General features: G+C 37.5%; 1 protein-coding gene across 1 annotated transcript in view; it reads right to left on the reverse strand.

Moving 5' to 3' along the window:
- Nucleotides 1-4,527: 4,527 nt before the first annotated feature.
- Nucleotides 4,528-20,777, reverse strand: part of LOC139693839 (uncharacterized) — a 57,793-nt gene continuing 41,543 nt past the window's right edge. The window contains exons 17-23 of the mRNA XM_071592140.1: nt 18,892-19,162; nt 15,400-15,449; nt 12,977-13,147; nt 9,598-9,741; nt 8,160-8,472; nt 7,186-7,304; nt 4,528-5,075 (exon numbers count right to left, since the gene is read on the reverse strand). Of these exons, the coding sequence (XP_071448241.1) occupies nt 4,725-5,075; nt 7,186-7,304; nt 8,160-8,472; nt 9,598-9,741; nt 12,977-13,147; nt 15,400-15,449; nt 18,892-19,162 (1,419 nt within the window). The 3' untranslated portion in view covers nt 4,528-4,724. The remainder of the gene's footprint in view (nt 5,076-7,185; nt 7,305-8,159; nt 8,473-9,597; nt 9,742-12,976; nt 13,148-15,399; nt 15,450-18,891; nt 19,163-20,777) is intronic.

Raw genomic sequence — 20,777 nt, forward strand, 5'->3', positions numbered from 1 at the left:
ATCCTCTGCATAGCACTACCCATGCCAAATTTTCATTCATTACCCGCACCTCTGTAGTCTGAGACATGCTCAGATTCCAGATAAGTCTTTATGTCCCTGCAATCTACATTAATATATCCCAGTTCACTCTTTTGAACTCAAAATCTCAGAATCACACAATTATTATATTCTGATTATACTCTTTTATGTTTCTTTCTACTAGTGACCTCACTATTACATCAGCATCACCAGCACCCATCCCTTTTTAAAATCCAAAATAATGCTATTCTTAGGAGTAATTTTCTTTCTTCTCCATCGTTTTGTTGATGAGCCTAAGTAATACTTTTGCTGTCTGTGTGTGAAATCAAACACTGTCTTCAAGTACCTTTATTCAAGCTTTCCCTTTTTTGGGATTGACCTTACAAAGTCTTCTGGTTGAATTCTTTCAATCATCAATGCCTCAAGTTAGCCCCTGAAAACTATTCCTATCCCTTTTCCTAAATTCGTGAGTACTCCTGCTGGGGTCTTATTTATTCCCACTGCCGCCTTTATTTCATTTGTATTAATGCTTTTTCTATCTATCAGTCAAATATTCCTGGTCCTAAGATATCCTTATCGACATTGTATGCCCTGTAAACTCTACATAACCTTGCACTGCTCTTTCCGCCATGTTTTCTTTGTCCTAATATTTGCTTGTCTCAGTTTATTGTTTCACTCTGTGTACTTTTTTTCCCCAATTTTATGTTCACTTTCTTCAGTTTCTTTCTTTCGTCCATCTTCCTCATTTCCTTCATCATCTTTAGCTTTGCAACCCTTATTCTGTTCACTGTTCCTATTATTTTGCTCACTGCTTTCTCTACGCCTCTTTACATATATTTCCATCTTCTACTCTACCCACCTGGTTGTGTAGGTGTCCCTTATACTCCCTCAGAGTTTCACTAACCCCCATTACTCGTTTTCATCCCAGTTGTCATCCACCTTCCATTTTCATACATCCATTCTCCTTATTTTAACATTACACTTCACAAGAACTAAATTGTGATCAGAATTCACATATGTTCATGGGAAGGGAAAATATGTAAGATGACTGACTACACTATTCCCAAATCTATGCTTTCCGTAATATTATCTCATTGATAATACTCAACATTTTCCATGTACCTATATCAATTGTGGTTTTTAAGCCAGGTCTTTATTACAATTAAGCTATTTCTCCTGATAAACTCAATAGTTTTCTTCTTGCGGTCATTCTTCTCTCTGACCTCACTCCCATCTCTCACTTCACCTGTTATTGCAGTGGAAAGATAATCTATCAGCAGAATCCCTTACGCATTCCAGAAAACTGAAGCCATGTCCGGCCAATGTTATTACTTTTGCTTTCTTTGGTGATGGTGAATCAACATGTTTCCACTGCTTTGATGGCTGTTTTGTCTCCCAAGTGAGCTCAAGTTTCATCTGTGGTCACAAACTGGCATAGGAAATCTTGTTGGTTGCTCTTAAAACGGGTCAAACATTGTTTAGAAGTTTTCATTCCGATTCGTTTGTGATCCTGTATCACAAGTCCCCTCTAGCAGATAATTTTCTCATTTCCAATTAGACTGTTAAAATGTGATATACCTGTTCAGATGAAATCCTTACAGCTTCAGCGATTTCTCACACTTTGTGATCCTCCATGACTATTTTATGCCCTTGTGCAATGATTTCTGGGGTTGTGCATTTTGGCTGACCACTACCCAGATCATCATCTAAGCTGTTCCGACCAAACAAACTCGTTTGTCCTCTTGCCAACTGTTGAATAGGAAGAAGCAGTCCCCTCAGAGTGTCTAGTTACAGACCATATCAAACTAACTATGAATCCAAGAATTTCACCTCGTTAAGGTCTAAAAAGTCGAAATACTCTTTTGCTTGCTATTATCAAACTTTCATGTCCTAAATATTGTCCTAACATTCCAAGACCCTATTTCTAACTGGTTCAGCCTTCTTCCAGGTCTTCTGTGCTGTTACTGTCCATTCTACTTGGCAGGAATTTTTCCCGATGATTACCTTGCTTCCTCCACCTCTGGACACAACACTTGGCCTCATGGACTGAGTTCTCTTGTTACCAGGACTTTATTTGGGCATGCTTTCTCATTTAGTTCCATTATATTTTCTTGGGATAAACAATTAACAGTTTCCTTTTGCCTTCCTCAATATTGCTTTTACTAGGATACGATCACTTGCCCACCTTGTTGAAGCCTTATTGTTTTTGCAGCCACCTAAATGAGGAACAGACTATCTCCCATTTTCAGTCATTTTATATGATCAACTTGCTTCAGTATTCAACCAAAGGTTCGTTTGACAGGTGAGACTAGACCTTACCTATCCATGCATGGGTTGTGAAATATACACCAAGTGGTGAGGCATCTTTATCCCCAGTGCCAACTGTTGTTTCCCAGGAAGATCTGGTTTCTGAAATACATCGCACAGCTTGGGTGAAGAAGAGGGTGCTCAGATGCCTTATCTAATCAGGGCCAATCAGTTAGTAGCCCAGTGCTCTACCCACTGGATTGCCTCGAATAATATATGTGGACTCAGGTAATGAGTACATATATACATGCAAGGCAACCTACACATTTGTTCTATTAAATATTTAGAGAGCATCCTCTGCTGCAAGCTCCCAGAAAAGAGAAGATGGCTGGTTTTTTAAACTTTTTTTCATCTCATTTCTCAACTATTAATTATTCTATTAATTTCATTTATTTTAGCCCCTTGACCATCAAAATATCTCCATTGAAGGTTCACAGAGGAGGAAATATCTTCCCTGGCCATTATAAATTTTTTTGATGAAGAAATCCCATCGATGGGAGAGACATGCAATATCTTTCCGGCGAATGAGGAGAACCTATCACCCACCCGAGTAACAACTGATAATGCCCAAGTCTGTGCAGTAGGTACCATTTCATTTCTTGGGAATAATAATCAAGGTAGTTTTCCCATTGCCTTCCTCAATGTTTTTAATGTGGCACCATCACTCAAATGGGTGTCCACAGGGGTCAGATGCTTTTGCAGTCTTAAAAAGGTATGAGAGGTAAAAAGGTTATTTGAAAAGGTTGAGAAATTTTATCTTTTGCTCATTAGGCGACCGTTAGAAATTGCTTCAAGTACATACATGTGATCCTCTTAAGTTGGATTGATTGACCAACTGGATCACACGCATTGTAGAGGAGCTAAATTTGTAAAACATTATGACAAACTTAGTAGTGTATCAAAATTAATCTAGAATCTAGGCTGGGATTCACTCGCAGAGCTAAGGATTAATTACAGATTAGATCTCTTGCATAAACTGGAATGATGTCCCTTTAGCAATGATGTTGAAAATGTATTTTTACCCCCATGGTACTATGACAGAGAGGTGAGATCATGTCAATGAAATTAGAGAGATTAAGTGTAGAACAGATTTAAGATTTGATTATTTCCACATATGAGAAGGGATCTGAGTAGCATCTGACTGCACAACGTGAGGAAAGATGTGTCAAAAGGAGTCCAATCATCTCCCGCCACACACCTTAGCATTGGCTCACAGGGTAATATCTAAATAAATAAAGAAAAACAGAATGCCCCCCATGCTATATTCCTAACAGTTATTTTTGCCTGGACGTAAGTTACCTCACTACTCTAATGGTATACCACACATTCAGCGGGGTCCTGGTTTTCTAGTGGGTAGAATACTACGAGTATATTGCTGACCAGAGGGCCCAGGTTTGATTACTGGGGATGCCTCTGGGCACCTTCATTTCCATGAAAGCCTTGGTGATTTTTCAGGGACCATATCTTCCTGAAATCACAGGCAGCACAGGGAAAGGAACTGGCCTCTGATGTGTGAATTAAACACTCCACCTGGCTTAGTACTAGGCCAGCTCTACCTTCATCGATTAATCTAACCTTCAGATTGATAACTGTGGTTGATTGTTGTTCCGTTTCACATTCATCTATTTTAACTACATGGAAGCCAATAATGTAGTAACTAAAATATCAGAGCCATGTTGACACCCCCACATCATAATTCAAGCAAAGCAGACATTCCATCAATAGCATATGCCAATTATTTCCAGTATTTATCTTAAAGAGTTTTAGGTCTATTAATTTTCATGCTTTGGATCATTTTTCATAAATCTCATCCCTATTTCAATAGTTTTAGGTTACTATTCAAAATTATTTTTAAACCATGTACAAGATTTACAATTTCTCTATTAAGATCTTAGTCATGCCAACCACCATTTCGAAATTCTAGTTCATATTAACTGACGGGAATTCCAAAACTTATCATCCAAAGCTTATGGAAATTATATGTGTAGTTCTGGGGGCACCTTCCAAAAGGATAGATAGAAACACCGGTGTCAAGTTTTAAGAACCTTTGTCACAAGACTTAATTATTTTCAGCTAATGTAACTTGCTCTTCAAAAGTTGACAGCTAACACTCAATTTTGAGCGTGGCACTCAAATCTTGATCTCTAAACTGGCAGTTCAATTTTGTGGCTCGCTGAAACAATTAAATGTGTAAATGTCACAAAAAATATTTATTTGATTTTATTCAATAAAATACATAAATATCTCATTTAATAAATATTTTATCACAATGTCTGAACAATTGATTTCATCAAGCACCATTTTGTATATAAACTAATGACTGGAATTTTTGGGAAACTGGAAGGTCAAAATCCACCATGTCCTGGGGAAGGCAATGTGGAAGCGTTCATTGACTCCACTTACACCACTCCACACGCATACCATGCAACCACCATGAGCAAGGTACCACTCCAAGAATGTGCAAACAACAAGAGACTGCCATCGATGCAGCGCAGGCCCCTTGATGCATACACATCACCACCCTCACTGTTGCTCAGCTGCTCCTCCTCCTCCTCCTCTTCTTTCAGGCGTGACCCCTCTTTGCCACTCCTCACCTCTTTTATGTCGGTGAACACAATCGAGTCAAAGGGGCTCTTGTGAAGACCATCCAGTGCAATTTGAGACTCCTCTTTCAGTGAGTCATTCCGCTTCTCATGCAACCTCATGGAGACCAGCTGGGAAAGTTGCAAGATTTGTGCTCTGCCCAGGCTCTGCTCAATAGGATAAGCATTCATGCTGTATCAGGTTATTTTCTTGCAAGAAAACTCACAAGGAAACCATGGTTATAACTGGTATGAATCGCACACAATGGTGTAAATTAACCCAATGATGGGTGTTAAACATTGTACAATTGACTTTCAGAATATCTGAAATTTTTTATCAAAATGAGATTATTTTTTTGATAAAAGAGAATTTAAAACAATCGACAGAAAAATGTCCAGTGGAATCAAAATTGACATGTTGGCATAAAGAACAAACAATTGATTTGAGATATTACACAAGAAAAAAAATTAGGAGAGAAAGCTAAATTTTTATACTTCTGTACACTGAAATGTCCCATTTTGAGAGAGGGTTGAGACTGATACTTGTGGAAATCCATTTATAAAGCACAAAGAAGGAATCAAGGATTTTGCCTTTCGACAGGAAATTTCCTGAAGAAAATTCTAGTCTTTGATTCTTTCTTTGTCCTTTGAAATGAACCAGACTCGCCAATTATGAATTCCTTCAAATTTTATATTTGAATTAAGAGACAAAAGATTCATGTTAGCGCACCTTTACAGATTTAAATCTTCACCCAATAGAATACACCTAGTCTTTATATTATAAGGAGCAGCTAATAAAAAACTAACCAAAGAGGTATATTATTTCTTACCTTTATAAGCATGTAAAAGTATTTAATAAAATGAACTAATATGATATGAAAATCATGGACCACATATCTGCATAAAAGATTAATTTTTGTGAAAATGAGGCGCATGCATTACAGACCTTTAATTATCTGGGATGTATAGAAATAATCATCCTTGATGGTGAAAATTCCCATTAATCCACACCCACATACAAAATTTTAGCAGCACACATTTCATTAAAAAGTTTTCTTTTTTCCTGACCTGTAGAATGTTCTTTATGCATGCATATAATACTGGTGCCTAATATTGATGCATATGGTGAAGGTGTATATCTGTTGAATAAATCAACTAAGTAGAGGAGACTATGAGAAATGAAACTAAGTAGCCCTGTATTTGATTTAAAAATCAACAATATCTACATAGTCTTAAATAAGAAATTGCTAACTTTTTTATCCTGAGTTGGTATGACACCATGGCTCTATGCTCATCTGTGAAATGGACTGTTGGCTTAGGCATGTGTTCTATCATAATTATTATTGAATAATTAACTTAGGAAGTAATTAATTTAACATTCAATAAAACAAGTGGTTGACATTTTAAAGCTAGATAATAAAGATTAAACTTCAATATGTTGGAAATCTGTGATTTTTGGGAGAGGGGAATTGTTAGTTAAATAAATTTTTACCTATCTCAGAGGTGTTCTAGATCAAAATGGATGAAATTAACAGGGGCATATGAAGAAGAATTGAATTTCCCAAAGAATGCTTTCACAAGGAGGAGGAGTTGATAGGGACATTGAGTAAGGATGCTACAAAAAGGTTTGTCAAAACTGATTTGGAGCATGGTTATGTATTGAGCAGAAACAAGGTCATTGATGCAGGATGATAGGCATAGGCTGGAGATTTTTGAAATAAGTGTGTGGAGAAGGTAAAGTGGACAGAATGAAAAGCGAAGTGCTGGGTACAGCTGGGGAGGAGAGGAGATAGTTGGAAGAAATCATAAGGAGGCAGGAGAAATGGAGAAAAGCTTATTGATTGGCAGTGCAGTGGATGTTGAAGACTGAGATAAGAGGGGAGAATGTTAGGCAAACGAGGAAGGGGCAGGAATTGGATAGGGATGCTGATGGAATGAAGGGAGGGAGGAAGGAAGTACGCATATGGAAGCTTATTTAAGTGCCTGATTTGAGGTTACTATAGTTTGTACAGTTGAATTGAACAAAATTAAAGAAGGGGCTACTGTAGAGTGGGATGTCAGGTTGTGTCTTGTCAGGAGAGGTAAAAAAAAAGTATCGTTGTGTTGTTGCATAGTCTGTGTCCATCCAAAAGCTACCTCAAAGTTTAGAATACATTAGTAATAACACAAGGAAACAATATTGATCAGTCCTAACTCTAAGTCAACCCTAAAAATTTAATAACACAGACAAAATAAGCATTTATTAGATGAAAAGACAAATTAAAATATTTCCGCTCACCTTCAGCACATGGCCTGGCATGCAGTCAATGGCCAACATGTGCAGCCCACTCAATGTTGCATGCTGTTTCTCAACATTCTCATCTTCTGCCAGAGAAGCCAAGGTCTCTGCATCCAGACCTATCATTAAAACATTAGAGAAATGACTCATCATAACAGAATAATGTGTGTTAACCCAATTGGAAGACCTTTTTATGTTCCAACAAATTTTTCCTTAAGTTAAATGGAACAATCATTTGCCTTTTAAGGAAATTTATTTGTACTTCCAGAGTTTCTTAAAATTAAACTCTTATGAAGTGGACTTCTTGCTTAAAAATGCCCATCTACTCTTTTAAGTATTACAATATCAAGAGTAATTCAAAGAAAAACAGTGGAATGCAGTAAATAAGAATTTTGGCCAATTATTGTGCTTACTATAGTGAACTTCAAATATCGACGATACAGGAGGAATAAGAAGAGAAATTTCCCCAATGCTTGAGAGCCAATAGGAATGAAGGGGTATATGGCATAACTGGCAGAAAACTATCTCTATCAGGTAGCCCTACAGCCCTGACTGCCATTCATGAGCTTCAGCTCCCTGGGCACTGAACTATGTTTCCAGGTGTGTTGAATATTTCTGAAAGGTGCATCACCTCACCAATTGAATTATGTGAAATAAGGCAGTTTCGAGTTGAAACCCCCTATCTCAACATCATCAACAATACCTACTGGTGACAAAAAATTGCAGAACAGTAACAATATAATAAGTGGTTAAACATATCTGATACATATTAAGTGGTTAAACTTTTTAGGCAGTTACAAGTGTAGCAAGACAGGTTTTGGACAAATTTGCCCTCAGGAGAGAGCAGATACTACAACAAAAAGACTTGAACAAATCCCCATCAAAAGCAAATTTATACAGCTTTTTCTGCTAGCTGTGTTAAATGTATTAGGATTGGTTCGACTTCAATGGGTAATTATTGAAATGATAGTAACCTGCAGCCAGTATTCCCATGGAGGCCAGCTCCGCAGCTGTCCAATGGTTCCTCCCAGTCGACTTCCCCAGCCATGATGATGTCACCTTTGCCAGTACCCTCAGGCACTGCTGTGGGGGACAACCCCTCCCCCCATCACTCACACCCCAGCCCAACGACTCTGAGACAAACTGTGCCACACTGAACATCACCCGAGGCTCAGGCAACTGCTCTGGTGGCACACTGCACAGCAGGGCCCCCATGGCAGCAACCACCTCTGCCCTCAATGGTTCCTTAACTCCTGGGGGCAGGACATGGGTTACAAGCTTGCCCATCTGCCACAAGAAAAACAAATATGAGAGATAGAACAACCACATCCCATATCCCCGGGTATGCTGGTGGGGGAATAAATATCTATGAATGTATCTTGAAGGAAAGTCTCACAGATGTAAATAATAATAGCACTAGCCAACAAAAACAAATGCATACAAATGAAACTCGCATGTATTCCAAATTGCTGATGACCAAACCACCTTCCTCTGGGAAAAGAAGGAACTTCTTTTTTTCTCAAGAGGAATGAGAATCAATATAAATGAAACAAAGTTTATGCCGTGTTCCAGATATTGAAAGGCTAAGTTAAGCATTAAAAGAGGAGGGCAGAAACTAGAGCTGGTTGAACTGTTTACGTATCTTGAAATGTTTTGGATCAAAATGGTCAAAGTAGGAGGAACATAAAGAGAAGAATTACTTAAAGAAAAGAAGCTTTTACAAGGAGGCAATTGATGACAGGGATGTTGAATAAGGGCATTAAGAAAAGGCTAGTTAAAACTTTTTTATGGATCATGCTTATGTATGGAGTGGAAACAAGGTAATTGAAGCAGGATGATAGGCGTTGATAGGAGGCTTTTGAAATGCGGGTGTGGATAAGGATGGAAAAGGTGAAGTGGACAGAAAGCAAAAATGAGGAGGTGCTAGGTAGTGTGGGGGAGAATAGAGGAATGCTGGGAGGAATTCAAAGGAGACTGGAGAAAAGGATGCAAAGCATATTGATCAGCAGTGGGATATTGAGGGCTACAATAAAGGGGAAAATGTCGGGCAAATGAGAAAGGGGCAGGAATAGGAAAGGGATTTTGGATGGAATTAATGGAGGAAGGAAGTATATGCAGTAGAGGGGCTGCTTGTACAATAGTATGTTGGATTGTATTTTTTTAGAAGAGACAAGATATGTAATTGGTAGTTGTGTCCATCCAAAACCTACCCTAATAGGTGGATTAGCTATAAAAATATGCGTGTTCGTGTGTACATATATATGCATCTGATAAATAAAAGAAGCATAATTGCAGGAGCACTGATAAATATTCATTAAATAATCTTATTCTCAGTATAGTGGAAAATCCAAGTTTCCAAAGGAGCTACGATCCGACACCAACCACGAACACCCATCAAGACAGTCAACTTGCCATTTCCCAGTCTGAAATTTCTCGTCCCATTGCAGCCACTGCATCCAGATTCGATGAAATTGTTACATTGAATGACAGCAGATCCTCTAATGACATCACTGAAACAATTTTTCCCAGGTTCTCCAGTGCCAATGGAACTTGACTCTGATATTTGGAAAGAAAGAAAAACTTTATTAACAGTTATGTCAAAGAAATCTATTGTATCACCTCAATTTTCCTAAACAAATAAAGATTTTGGTCTGCCAGTGTGAAAGAAACAATGGGCTCATAACATGTCAGAGAAAAATTATACCAATAATTCTAAGTAGAAATTTAAATGCAATATTATAATTTCCAATTACAAACCTACAGTGTTCCTAAACAGGAAATAAAACTTAAAGGACCATTTGTTAGAGGGTCCCCCCACACAATAATTCTCAAATGTTTCAGGAGACAATAATGCCATTCAATTTAATCCATATTCTTACTCGTTTCATTAAATGCTGTACACGAAACTTCTTTTGATATCTCTGAAAGTATGCAGAGTACAGGTTTCACTTCGGTTGAAGAATGGGATTTATGTCCTGATATGCAAAAATTCATAGTTACTATTTTTAGCTATAAATTTTTTGCAACATTCTTTCCTTTTTTATCACCTCCTACCTAAATAGAAGTGATTTTGATATTTTTATATGGGAATACCTTTTTAGATTTGTTTTTCAGATACTTTTCCACTGGATGGACTACTGGACATTAACGACATTGACAAACTTTATTTTTGGTTTTCATTGCACATAAAAAATAGGAGACCAAAACATGCCCACTGTTATTTTTTTACATGTATTCATCTATCTGGTTGGTATCAAATGGTTTTCCATAAAGGTAAGGTTTCCAAATCTACACCTGTGACTTATGGTGTGCCACAAGGCTCAATACTTGGGTCTCAGCTATTTATCATATACATTTGGCCAATCTGCCATTTAATATAATTCTTTTAGATTGGGTCACTTTTTGCTGATGGATTTTTGAATTAACCTCCTTGGTGAATATAACGGTGGTATGGTGTAAAATAAGTCACACTCAAATGATTGGTGCTCTGCAATGAATTTTACGCACTTTCATATTGGTCTCTTCTGAAATTCAAAACCCACTGTGACAAACTTGCAAGCGAAATGAATAAAAAGGAATCTTTATGATCAGGAGATTATTAAGCTATATGAAGTCTGGATGAGCAGTTTTTAAAAACCATCTATTTTGCTCATGTCCACAGTCACATAAGCTATGGTGCTCTATTGTAGGATACTACTGCTAATACTATTAGGTTTGGGCCTTGTGTGTGCTTCCAATAGAACTTCCCCCAGGGGGGTTATTCTGTAATTCATAAGTCGCCCAATGCTATTCCCAAAAAGCAGGCTTAACGTGATGCTAAGGTCATAGGAAACTCTTGTGTTGTACTGTCTGTAAAAAGCATCACCCTAATAAGTCAGTGGCTATGCATACCAGATATTTATTTAATGATAATTCAGAGTTACATTAAAAAAAAATTACAGAATGGGCAAAAATGCTCAAGACAGCTTTCAAATGTAAAGGAGTTAGGTATGTATCATAAATAATAAAAAAATTATTTAGATTCTTCTTTGCTTTCTCTAATAAAGTTTGCATTCCCGGTTGCTTCATTCCACAATAGAAGAAAAGATGAACATGATCCGTGATCCTAAACAGTGTATACCTGGTTTTCTTTTAACATAACCAGTACATAATTATTTTTCCAGCATGGAATGGGTTTTTGTATTTTGAATTCATTGATACACAAAAAGTTGTTTCACTAAAGAAGTGTTTCACTTTACGAGGAAGATTCTGGAATGAATTATGTTAGTTGGAAGAGGTTCCACTGTACATATATATAAAATTATCAAATATTCATTCAGGTTAACATACTGTTCATATTCATGACACAAGGACAAAAATATCATTAGGCCATTATTATAAATACAGTAAAACATTAAATTGTTTTGAAAGGTTTTCAATTAAATGTGATAATTTCTTGCCTTTATGTGTAAGGGATTTTCCAATTTAAAAATTTTATAGAAGGTGCATTGGTACAAAATTGTATGCATACAGAGTTAATGACTTTTTTGAACATAAAATTGGAAGCATTTCTAAGTTTTGCCAATTCAATACCTGTAATAATGTCTTTAGCCAATAAAAGTATCATAATTAAAATTAATGAATGCCAAGATATTTACAGCACAGTGAACACCAGTTATAATTAGTGTTATGAAATTTAACTAGAATAATGGTTTCACAATATGGTAACAGTTTATTTGTGATGACATCAAAGGAAATTCAATTTGTCATGAACTCTGCTTGGGGCTATGTTTTTCCAATTATTCTCTAGGTAGCCTTGCTGTCACTAGACCAGAGAAGACATGACTCCTAGCTCAGCTCAGGTCAGGTAGCCCACAAACCCACCCTCTGCCCCCCCCCCACCCAGACCAGTCCCACCATGCCCAATGACAGGAAGGCAGTGAACAAATATGGCAACTAAATCCCTATTGCAGCCTGTGATATTCAAATACTCTGTTCTAGCTGCTCATTATTTGTTGCATGCTTTCTGGTTTAGACAATTGTCAATCTCAGAGTTGTAGAACTGTCGTTTCAAGTATTTTCTTTTCTTTCAATTTGGAGATATTTTCTCCAAGGGTAATATGCACCCCATAACCTTTCAGCAGAACAGAAGACAATTTTTTTAAAAATTTAATTGGAGATGATTTTTATATTAAACATGTAGAACAAAACATGTCATTAATTAAATGTATCAATTGTGCAAAAGTGATTTTTTTAACTTCCAAAAAAACCTGGGAGCAGATTCATTTCCATTAAGATAATTTGGGAAATTGGCTTTAGAGATATAAACCATGGACAATAACTAATCATTTTCCCAAGACTAGGTACTACTGTATTGACTAATGTGCCACATTTTTGCTCAGTAGAGTAATGGAAATATGCATCAATATGTTTAAAAAATTGCAATCCAGAGCAAAGAATAAGTTGACAGTGCAAAAAAAGTTATGTTAAGATGCTACTTGCACTTTGCATTTTAACAGTATCAGTACATATGAGGCAACGATTATGTTTCACACGAAAAATCTTTTGCCAAGGGTATTAAGATGAGGGACTGAATTCTAGAAAATCTGGATTCATATTCAAGAAATGTTCAGTAAAATCTGTGAAAGAGGGCATAAAATTAATATGAGTAACTCATGTAGGGACTTGTGTTATGAAACTAAAAATGTATTATTGTATTTTGCCCCTTAAAGAAACTGACCTGGTGATAATGTGATCTTGTAGATTCAAACCCAATCCTTGAAAAATCGCATTGTTTGAGAGAGCCACTTACCTGCTTTGCTTTCATCCACACCATCTTCAAGATGTCACTTCCCAGGCGAGCCAATCCAAGGATGTCAACACATTCACCCACTTCCTGAGGGGACATCAGGTCTATGTCTTCAGGTTTTAGGGCAAGGGCCAGCATTTCTGGTCCCACAGCTCTTATGGCACTGCAAGTTACCTAGGAAGACGTTTGAATGGATGAATAGTTAATTGAAATACCTTCTCTATTATCCTGAATGTGGGTTGCAGTAGTCTAGCATTGGACCAGTGACTGGAGGGTCAAGGTTCGATTCCCGGGCGCCCTTGGCTCCAGCCAAGCTATGTATTTTTTTGGGTACCATATCTTCCTGGGAAACCATAGCCAACCCAGGTAGAAAATCTGACCCCCCTACCCAGATGATGTGTGAATTTCACATACCATCGGCCTTAGTACTGAGTGATCTCTACCATCACCTACCAAACTGACCTTCAGGTTGACTACTGTTTTTATGGTTTTTTATTATGCTGAATGGGGATAAATAATTTTATAATGCTCTCATCGAAAAGACAGAGCACCCCTCTTCTGGCAAATATCTTGGGCTCTAGCTGGAGAGCCCAAGCTTTTCTTTGTAGCCAATGCAACAGGAGATGCACCCTTTATGAACACACATTTCAAAACATAGCTATTGTCAAGTAACTTTCTAGATTTGCAGTGGGTTAAGCATGACATGGCTATTTTATTTTGCCCATTTAGATGCTAGTGGCTAGAATGCTGCTGTTTACCCTTCCATTCCATTCTTCAGTCCATTAATGTTTTATCTCTTAGATCTAGGACCCTTTGCAAATAATAAGATACATACTGGTGCTAAGGTATTTACTCTTACCTGTCAAAGTTAAAATTATTTGGAAATGGAGGTGCTGTTGAATTGAGATGTCAATTTTTCATTCTGCATTCTAACAGTGTTTGAAATGATCAAACACTTTCTGCCTCTAAGAATATTTCTCAAATTGTACAAAAATCCCATTAAATAGGTAAAAAATGACTCGAATGCCTTGATGGCTCAAGAGACCTCTACCTCAACTAAGATCAATGGCAAACAAGAAAGTTATCAGCAGTTGCCTTAAAACAAGCAGAGCAAAATGCTAGTATTACAAGGTCTGTTCAAAAGGTTCCAAAACTTTTTTTATTACAACAAATACTTCACTAAAAAATGATTGGCCAAGGTCCCCATCAAAGCAGTCTCCAACCCAATGTAGACACTTATCCCAATGGTGTTCCCACTTTTGAAACAGTCCTGGAATGCTTCTTCCGGAATGCTCATAGGCTCCATTGAATTTTTCTCGATCTCTGGAATGGTGGCAGATCTTCCTTTCAGTAGGGTTTTTGGTTTGAGGAACAGGAAAAAGTCACGTGGGGCCAGGTCTGGTGAGAAGGGTTGGTAGGGAAGTAAAGCAGTCTTGTTTTTTGTTAAAAACTCTCCAGTTCCTCCAGTCCAAGTTTTGAGAGAGGAATGAGCTGGCGCTTTATTGTGATGAAAAAAACCACTCCTCCAAAGATCAGGCCTTTTTCCCCCGATTGTCTCTCTAAGATGGGCATTACAATACCCCCAGGTAGTACTCTGTGTTGATTGTCTGGCCTTCAGGCAGGTATTTTTAATGAACCACTCCCTTTGCATAAAAAAATAGTCAACATCACCTTGACATTCTATAGAATGTTGTCCAGCTTTTTTGGGATGGGGAGATGTTTCACCAATCCATTGTGAAGTTGCACTTTTGTTTCGATGTCATGTCCATAAACACATGACTCATCACCTGCTATGATCCTTGACAAGAAGATTTCATCCTCTTCAGCTTGATCAAACAGTTCCCGAAAGCCTTGAACTCCATGTTGTTCCTGATCTGCTGTCATCAGGCAAGGCTTGAATTTGGTGGTGATTCAATGTTTCCTCATTATGCAGTCAGGATTTCATAGCATGAACCAATCAAGATGCCACACTCCTCTGCAAGTTCCCTTGCAGTCAAACATAGATTTGCTTGGACGAGATTGTTCACTTTCTTGATGTAGGGGTCATAAGTAGACTTTGATGGTCATCCGGAATGCTTGTCTTTCACTGATTGCTGCCCCTTTTCAAACTAGGTAGACCACCCATTACATTTCATAACATTCTCAATATGTGCCTAGGTAATCAACTAAAAAGTTCTGTGAAGGATTCATAGAGTTTCATGTGGACTTTCATAGAACAATGCTACTCCTTGAAAGAGCTCTTTTCCATGGATCCAATTTTTTGCCACACCTCATGAAATACCCTTCACATAAACGACCATAAACCATCACTTTGGTGGCTTACAGTTGTTTAAATCCTGGTAGATCACTTGTGATTAAACAAAATATTCAAATATTACAAGTCTTCACCAAAATACAAAGTATACATCTTAATGCAGCATGCTTACCTTCATGGCTGTACTCCTGCTTGATCCAGCTAAATCATCATTGTTTCTTTCTGTAATAAAGATTTTAATAATATGAATCCGATTTATAAAATAGCTTACTGATGCAAGTGACAAAGAACAATGTTATTTTTCTTTTTGATAAGTATAACTCTATAAAACTGCAATAAGTCAGCCCCAAGTTGAAAATTCATAAAAAGAGAGGGCAAAAACTTAATCTCATTATTTCACCATGGAATTAGGAATGAGTTTTAATACTGAATGGACGTAGGCAAAAAATAAAATGGGAGAAAAAACCACATGTGTCCCAATGATTTCTTGCCCTCACAGCATGAAAAGAAGTGAGAATAATGCTTAACCCTGGAACGGTAACACTTTTTTTTCACCCTATTCTGGTAGCATGCGGTGACAATTTTCAAAAATTCGTATCTCACAACCATTATGACTATGAGCCCTATGGGGGCTCATTTTTTTCATATTTTAATGTAAAATCATGTGACCCTGATTGATGGGAATTATAGTATAGGTCCTGAGTCGCAAATGTAAGCCGTTTTCATTTAGTGCGAGATTTCAATCCACCCTGGGGTGTTTTTTCACACCCACCACCATTCTAGGGTTAAATATAGCTGTGGCTATTGAGGATGCAACCAAGAAATGGTACATGGAAAAGTTCTGAAGTTCAAATTCTTACACCTTAAAGAGTGGTGGGGCTTAGTAGTCCCATGAATATAGTCAATGGGCTACCGATGAAAGTACTATGATTTATTCATCATCTGATTTTGATGCCTTTTTATATTAAATCAAGCCACAATAGTTGGTAAGATAGCACAGTAGGTTACCTACTAAAGGGAGAGCTCAGATTTAAAAGAACAAATTCCTTGTCGCTTTCACAATATTAATTAAGCAACCCAGGTTTATTGCTGTGCTACATCTTCCGATGAGTTACACAAAATTATCAATAAATAAAGTCATCAATTAAATAAAATTATCAATATCAAAAAATTTAAAAGTAAGTTCCCAACTTATCATTCGCACAACAATAGGTAAAGCATTTGTTAGCTGATTGCAAAAAACCCTCAGGAGAGTCGATCCTGGAGCCAAACATACAATCACCCAGGAGATCCTCCCCAATTTATCTCAGGCTTTTCCAAAAACAAATTTCAACATTCTCCAGAGCTCCAGACATTAATCCCAGCAATCAAAAGAGATCAATTTCCAATGACACTAGTTGTACACCCCAAGTCGTGCAAATAGTGGAGAAAGGCAATGTGGGGGTCATCATGGACAATAGCATTTATATTATGAAAGGTACAGAATTATTATTAACCAACAACAAACATGAACTAGCTACAGACACCATGCCCAAATTCCAGAGTATGTAATCATTCAATTTCTTTGTGCTCGGTGATTTTCCATTCAGGTTAAAAGTAACTAATCCAAATGCATTCCCTTGTTCAGTGGTTTTTCGGTCTTCTGAAGGTCCACAATATTGCCATTCCCATGAGACCAGTTGTGTCTGATATATTGACCCCCAATCACCTCATGCATTGAGCAGCCTATTTTGTCAATTTTTGATGTTCTCACGGACACATTGAGTCAAGAACTTGCAAAAGTGAGCTCACAAATATCCAACCCCAAACATTTTTACCGCCATAGTGTATCCTCGAATCATTCAATATGTGCCATTTGTTTATCAGAGTACCCACAGCAGAATCTATGAATCTAGCCAAAATAGCCCTCAAGATGGGCACCCGAGCTCGAGCAACTTATGAATGAATTTCCCTTCTTAATCAGTGTGCTTACCAAAATTACTTCATATTAATTAAAAAATTCTACAAAATTCTTAAGGTCTGGCTGTAGGTTCTTTGCTGTCTCCCATCCTAGCTGAGAACATTTTTAAGGGCAATTTTGGATGAAATTATTTTCATGTGATCATGCATTTGTAAAAAAATATTTTCTGTTGACCTAGAATGTCAATATCTTTGTGTGTCAGATGGGGCAGTCTGAGACAACTCAACAAATTCATGAACGTACCAATGGCAGAAACAAATAAGCCAAATTCACTAAGTACACCTAAAACCAAGGGACACGAAACATCTTCAACACAAGCTGTAAGCTGAATAATGCACAGAATACACTGACCAAATCATCCGGTGCAATTAAAGGAATCATCTCTCACAAAACAATGGCAGCCTTTCACTCTATACAGGTTGATAACAATCCCCCTGTCTCAACCGAAAGGAAAACAGAACTAAAAGTCATAGAATGAATTACCAATGACAACAGTTATTATACCAAAATCATAGACTCACTGTACAATCAACAATGCATCAAACTAGCCATCAAAGAAGTTTGCGGAACGCTCCCCATTGACTCTGGCACTCCTAAATGGTAGCAAATTGAGTGGATTTTGTAATAAATCGATCATATAGACCTTCCATTTTTTGTCTACAGTTATATATTGAAATGGAAATGCCTGTTTATTCTCCACTGAGAGCACCCATCTTGCCAAGATTTTGTTTAACAACAAATTTTTCATAAAAAATTGAAACATTTTAGCTCCTTGTGATACATATGCCCGTTGCCTAAAGTACTTCTCTAAATTTGATTTTTTGATCACTTAAAACCATATTGTGGCTTTTGTCAATCATGCTGAAACTATAACAGAAGTCTAGTTAGATATGAGGCTTACAAAAGGCAAACCTTTTCCAATACTACGAGCACCATCTCTAGGACTTTCTGAGGACTCAGACCATTGAGTTATGCTAACTGCTTCTAGCCCCATTTATAACCTAGTAAATTAGTTTTCATTCTGTAGCTTGCTGGTGATCACATACAGCAAAACTTTTCATTTCATGGGTATTATGAAAACTATATATGCAACAGTACATGCAGATACTTCCTCAATAGTTAATAACTTTGGAGCAAATTCAATTTTTTTATTTGCTGAATAATAATTAAATGAGTCGCTTAGCAGTACAATTAGCACTTGTGATGGCTGAAGTATTTATGCCCAAGAAATCCAAGATATGTAATCCAATACTCTCAACTCATTTCTTGAAGGTTCCATGTTCATTCTAATTATAAGGGTAAAAATATAAGAAAACGGGGAGAAGTAATAACTATGTAGGTCATTTGTAACCTGTGAACATTGTAAATACACCCCTTGGCTAAACAACAAAGTTTTATCCACCAGCTCCTTAATAGTGATGACAGTACCACTCAAGTCAAGCCACTCTTGAATAATTTCTTTGTAAAGAATTGTATTTTTCAGGCATCATGCAACAAGCTAAGCTCGATTGTTTTTATTGCTCTTTGTCTACTTAAATTCTGGTTATATCACAATAAAGGTAGTCCAGGGGGTAGATCATTGGATTAATGACTGGAGGGTCAGGATTCAACTCCTGGTGATACTATTGCCCACACGCAGCTTTACCCAAACTGTGCGATTTTTCAGGTACCAGACCTGGTAATGCTTGTATATCACAGTCTTACCTCTTCGAATCGGGTTTCCTGATCCATCCCATGGTGAGTCCTGATGCCCGGCACGTACATTCAGTGAAGGTCTCCTGAGGCCTGGAACCCTGAGAACACCACCCCCAGCACCCTCAGGTGATGACCCTACACTCAGTCTATTCAGAATCTTCCAGTGGGGCGTTACACTGTCCATTTGCTGCTGCACTGCCTCCAAAAGGGCTCGAGACAATGCCTTCACCCTACTCACATATACAACTTCCTCTGCTTCTGATAACACCTTAGCACAGACCTGCAGAATTCAAAACACTTGGGAATTATCAAGACTGTCTGATTAATCCATCCTTCTTCACCCAGCAATAACTTCTACCACTTAGTCATACCGGCAAATAGTTTCTATATAAACCTAGTATTACCAGAATTACCTGGTGGCACACACAAAACAAATGAAAGACTTTTTGGTGGTAAAAAGCATCTCAATTTGAAATGAGGGCCAATATCCATCAAACCAATCACATTGTGAAGAAATAGTGAAATGACCCAATAGCACATTTATTTCAGATCATTTACCCCAAATTATCTATTGGTATACTGTTACCGAAATTTAATTTACATCGCACACTTGGCCACGAATTGCAGGGAAAAATGGCAAATTAAATAATTTTGAATATATACTTAATTTTATTCTATGAGCATTCTACATTTATTTTGATCATTTAAGAGAAATTTCAACATTGCCTGCATTACATAATGCCTAGGATTCATGCCTAATGTGCAAGAACAAAAGTTAAAATTTCTCGTAAACATTCGTACCATATTAATGGAGACTGGCAGACCTGCAGAACTTTGTTCCAATAATTCTTGCCAATTACTTCAATAAAAAATTTCATATACTTAAAATTACTGATGGTTGATTACTTGTAATTACCAAACCTCATTATTATGCTGAAAAACCGATAATAACTTTTTCCATTACTAAAAAAGAAAGAAAGACTTACTCTTCCACAGATTTTATTATACGGTACAACGCGTTTCACCGACTTGCGGCATCATCAGGTACAAATTTGCAAAACAGACAGAGCAAGCATATATACCCTCAGGACAGAGTGGGGGCGGGGAGGGTTGGAAGGATTTGAGAGGGGTGGGGGCTCGCAGGTGCGTTGATGGATTGTTTTGACCATTTCCAGGCTAATTTCTCGGAGAGGAGTGGGGAGGGGTATGGGAATCCTTTTTTAATCCTTTTGGGATTAAAAATGGACGCTCTCGAGCAATTAGAGATTAGAAGGCACTTGGTGAACCCCAACATGACACTTTGTAATGAGCAATTATTCCCATACCCCTCCCCACTCCTCTCTGAGAAATTAGCCTGGAAATGGTCAAAACAATCCATCAGCGCACCTGCGAGCCCCCACCCCTCTCAAATCCTTCCAACCCTCCCCGCCCCCACTCTGTCCTGAGGGTATATATGCTTGTTCTGTCTGTTTTGCAAATTTGTACCTGATGATGCCGCAAGTCGGTGAAACGCGTTGTACCGTATAATAAAATCTGTGGAAAAGTACGAGTCTTTCTTTCTTTTTTAGTAATGGATATTAATTAATTCCACGAAGTGAAGCCTGAAACAATAGAATATAATAACTATTTGTCCACTGACCATACACACAATACAGGTATGCAAATGTGAGTCATCAAATACAAAGAAAAGTGCAATGTACAGATACAATTCAACCCTATGAATATGCTTATAAAAGAACATATACTTTAAAAAGTGCAATAAAAACAATACATTAAAACTGCCTGTCATTTAAAAATTCATTCAATGAATGATAGCACTTTATTAGAAGTTTCTTGAGTTTCAATTCGGAATTGCATAATGTATCACTCATTTTCAATGACTAGCGTAATTTGTT

This window comes from Hetaerina americana, unplaced genomic scaffold (assembly GCF_022747635.1).
Source record: "Hetaerina americana unplaced genomic scaffold, ioHetAmer1.1.p SCAF_5, whole genome shotgun sequence".
NCBI classification, from domain to species: domain Eukaryota; kingdom Metazoa; phylum Arthropoda; class Insecta; order Odonata; family Calopterygidae; genus Hetaerina; species Hetaerina americana.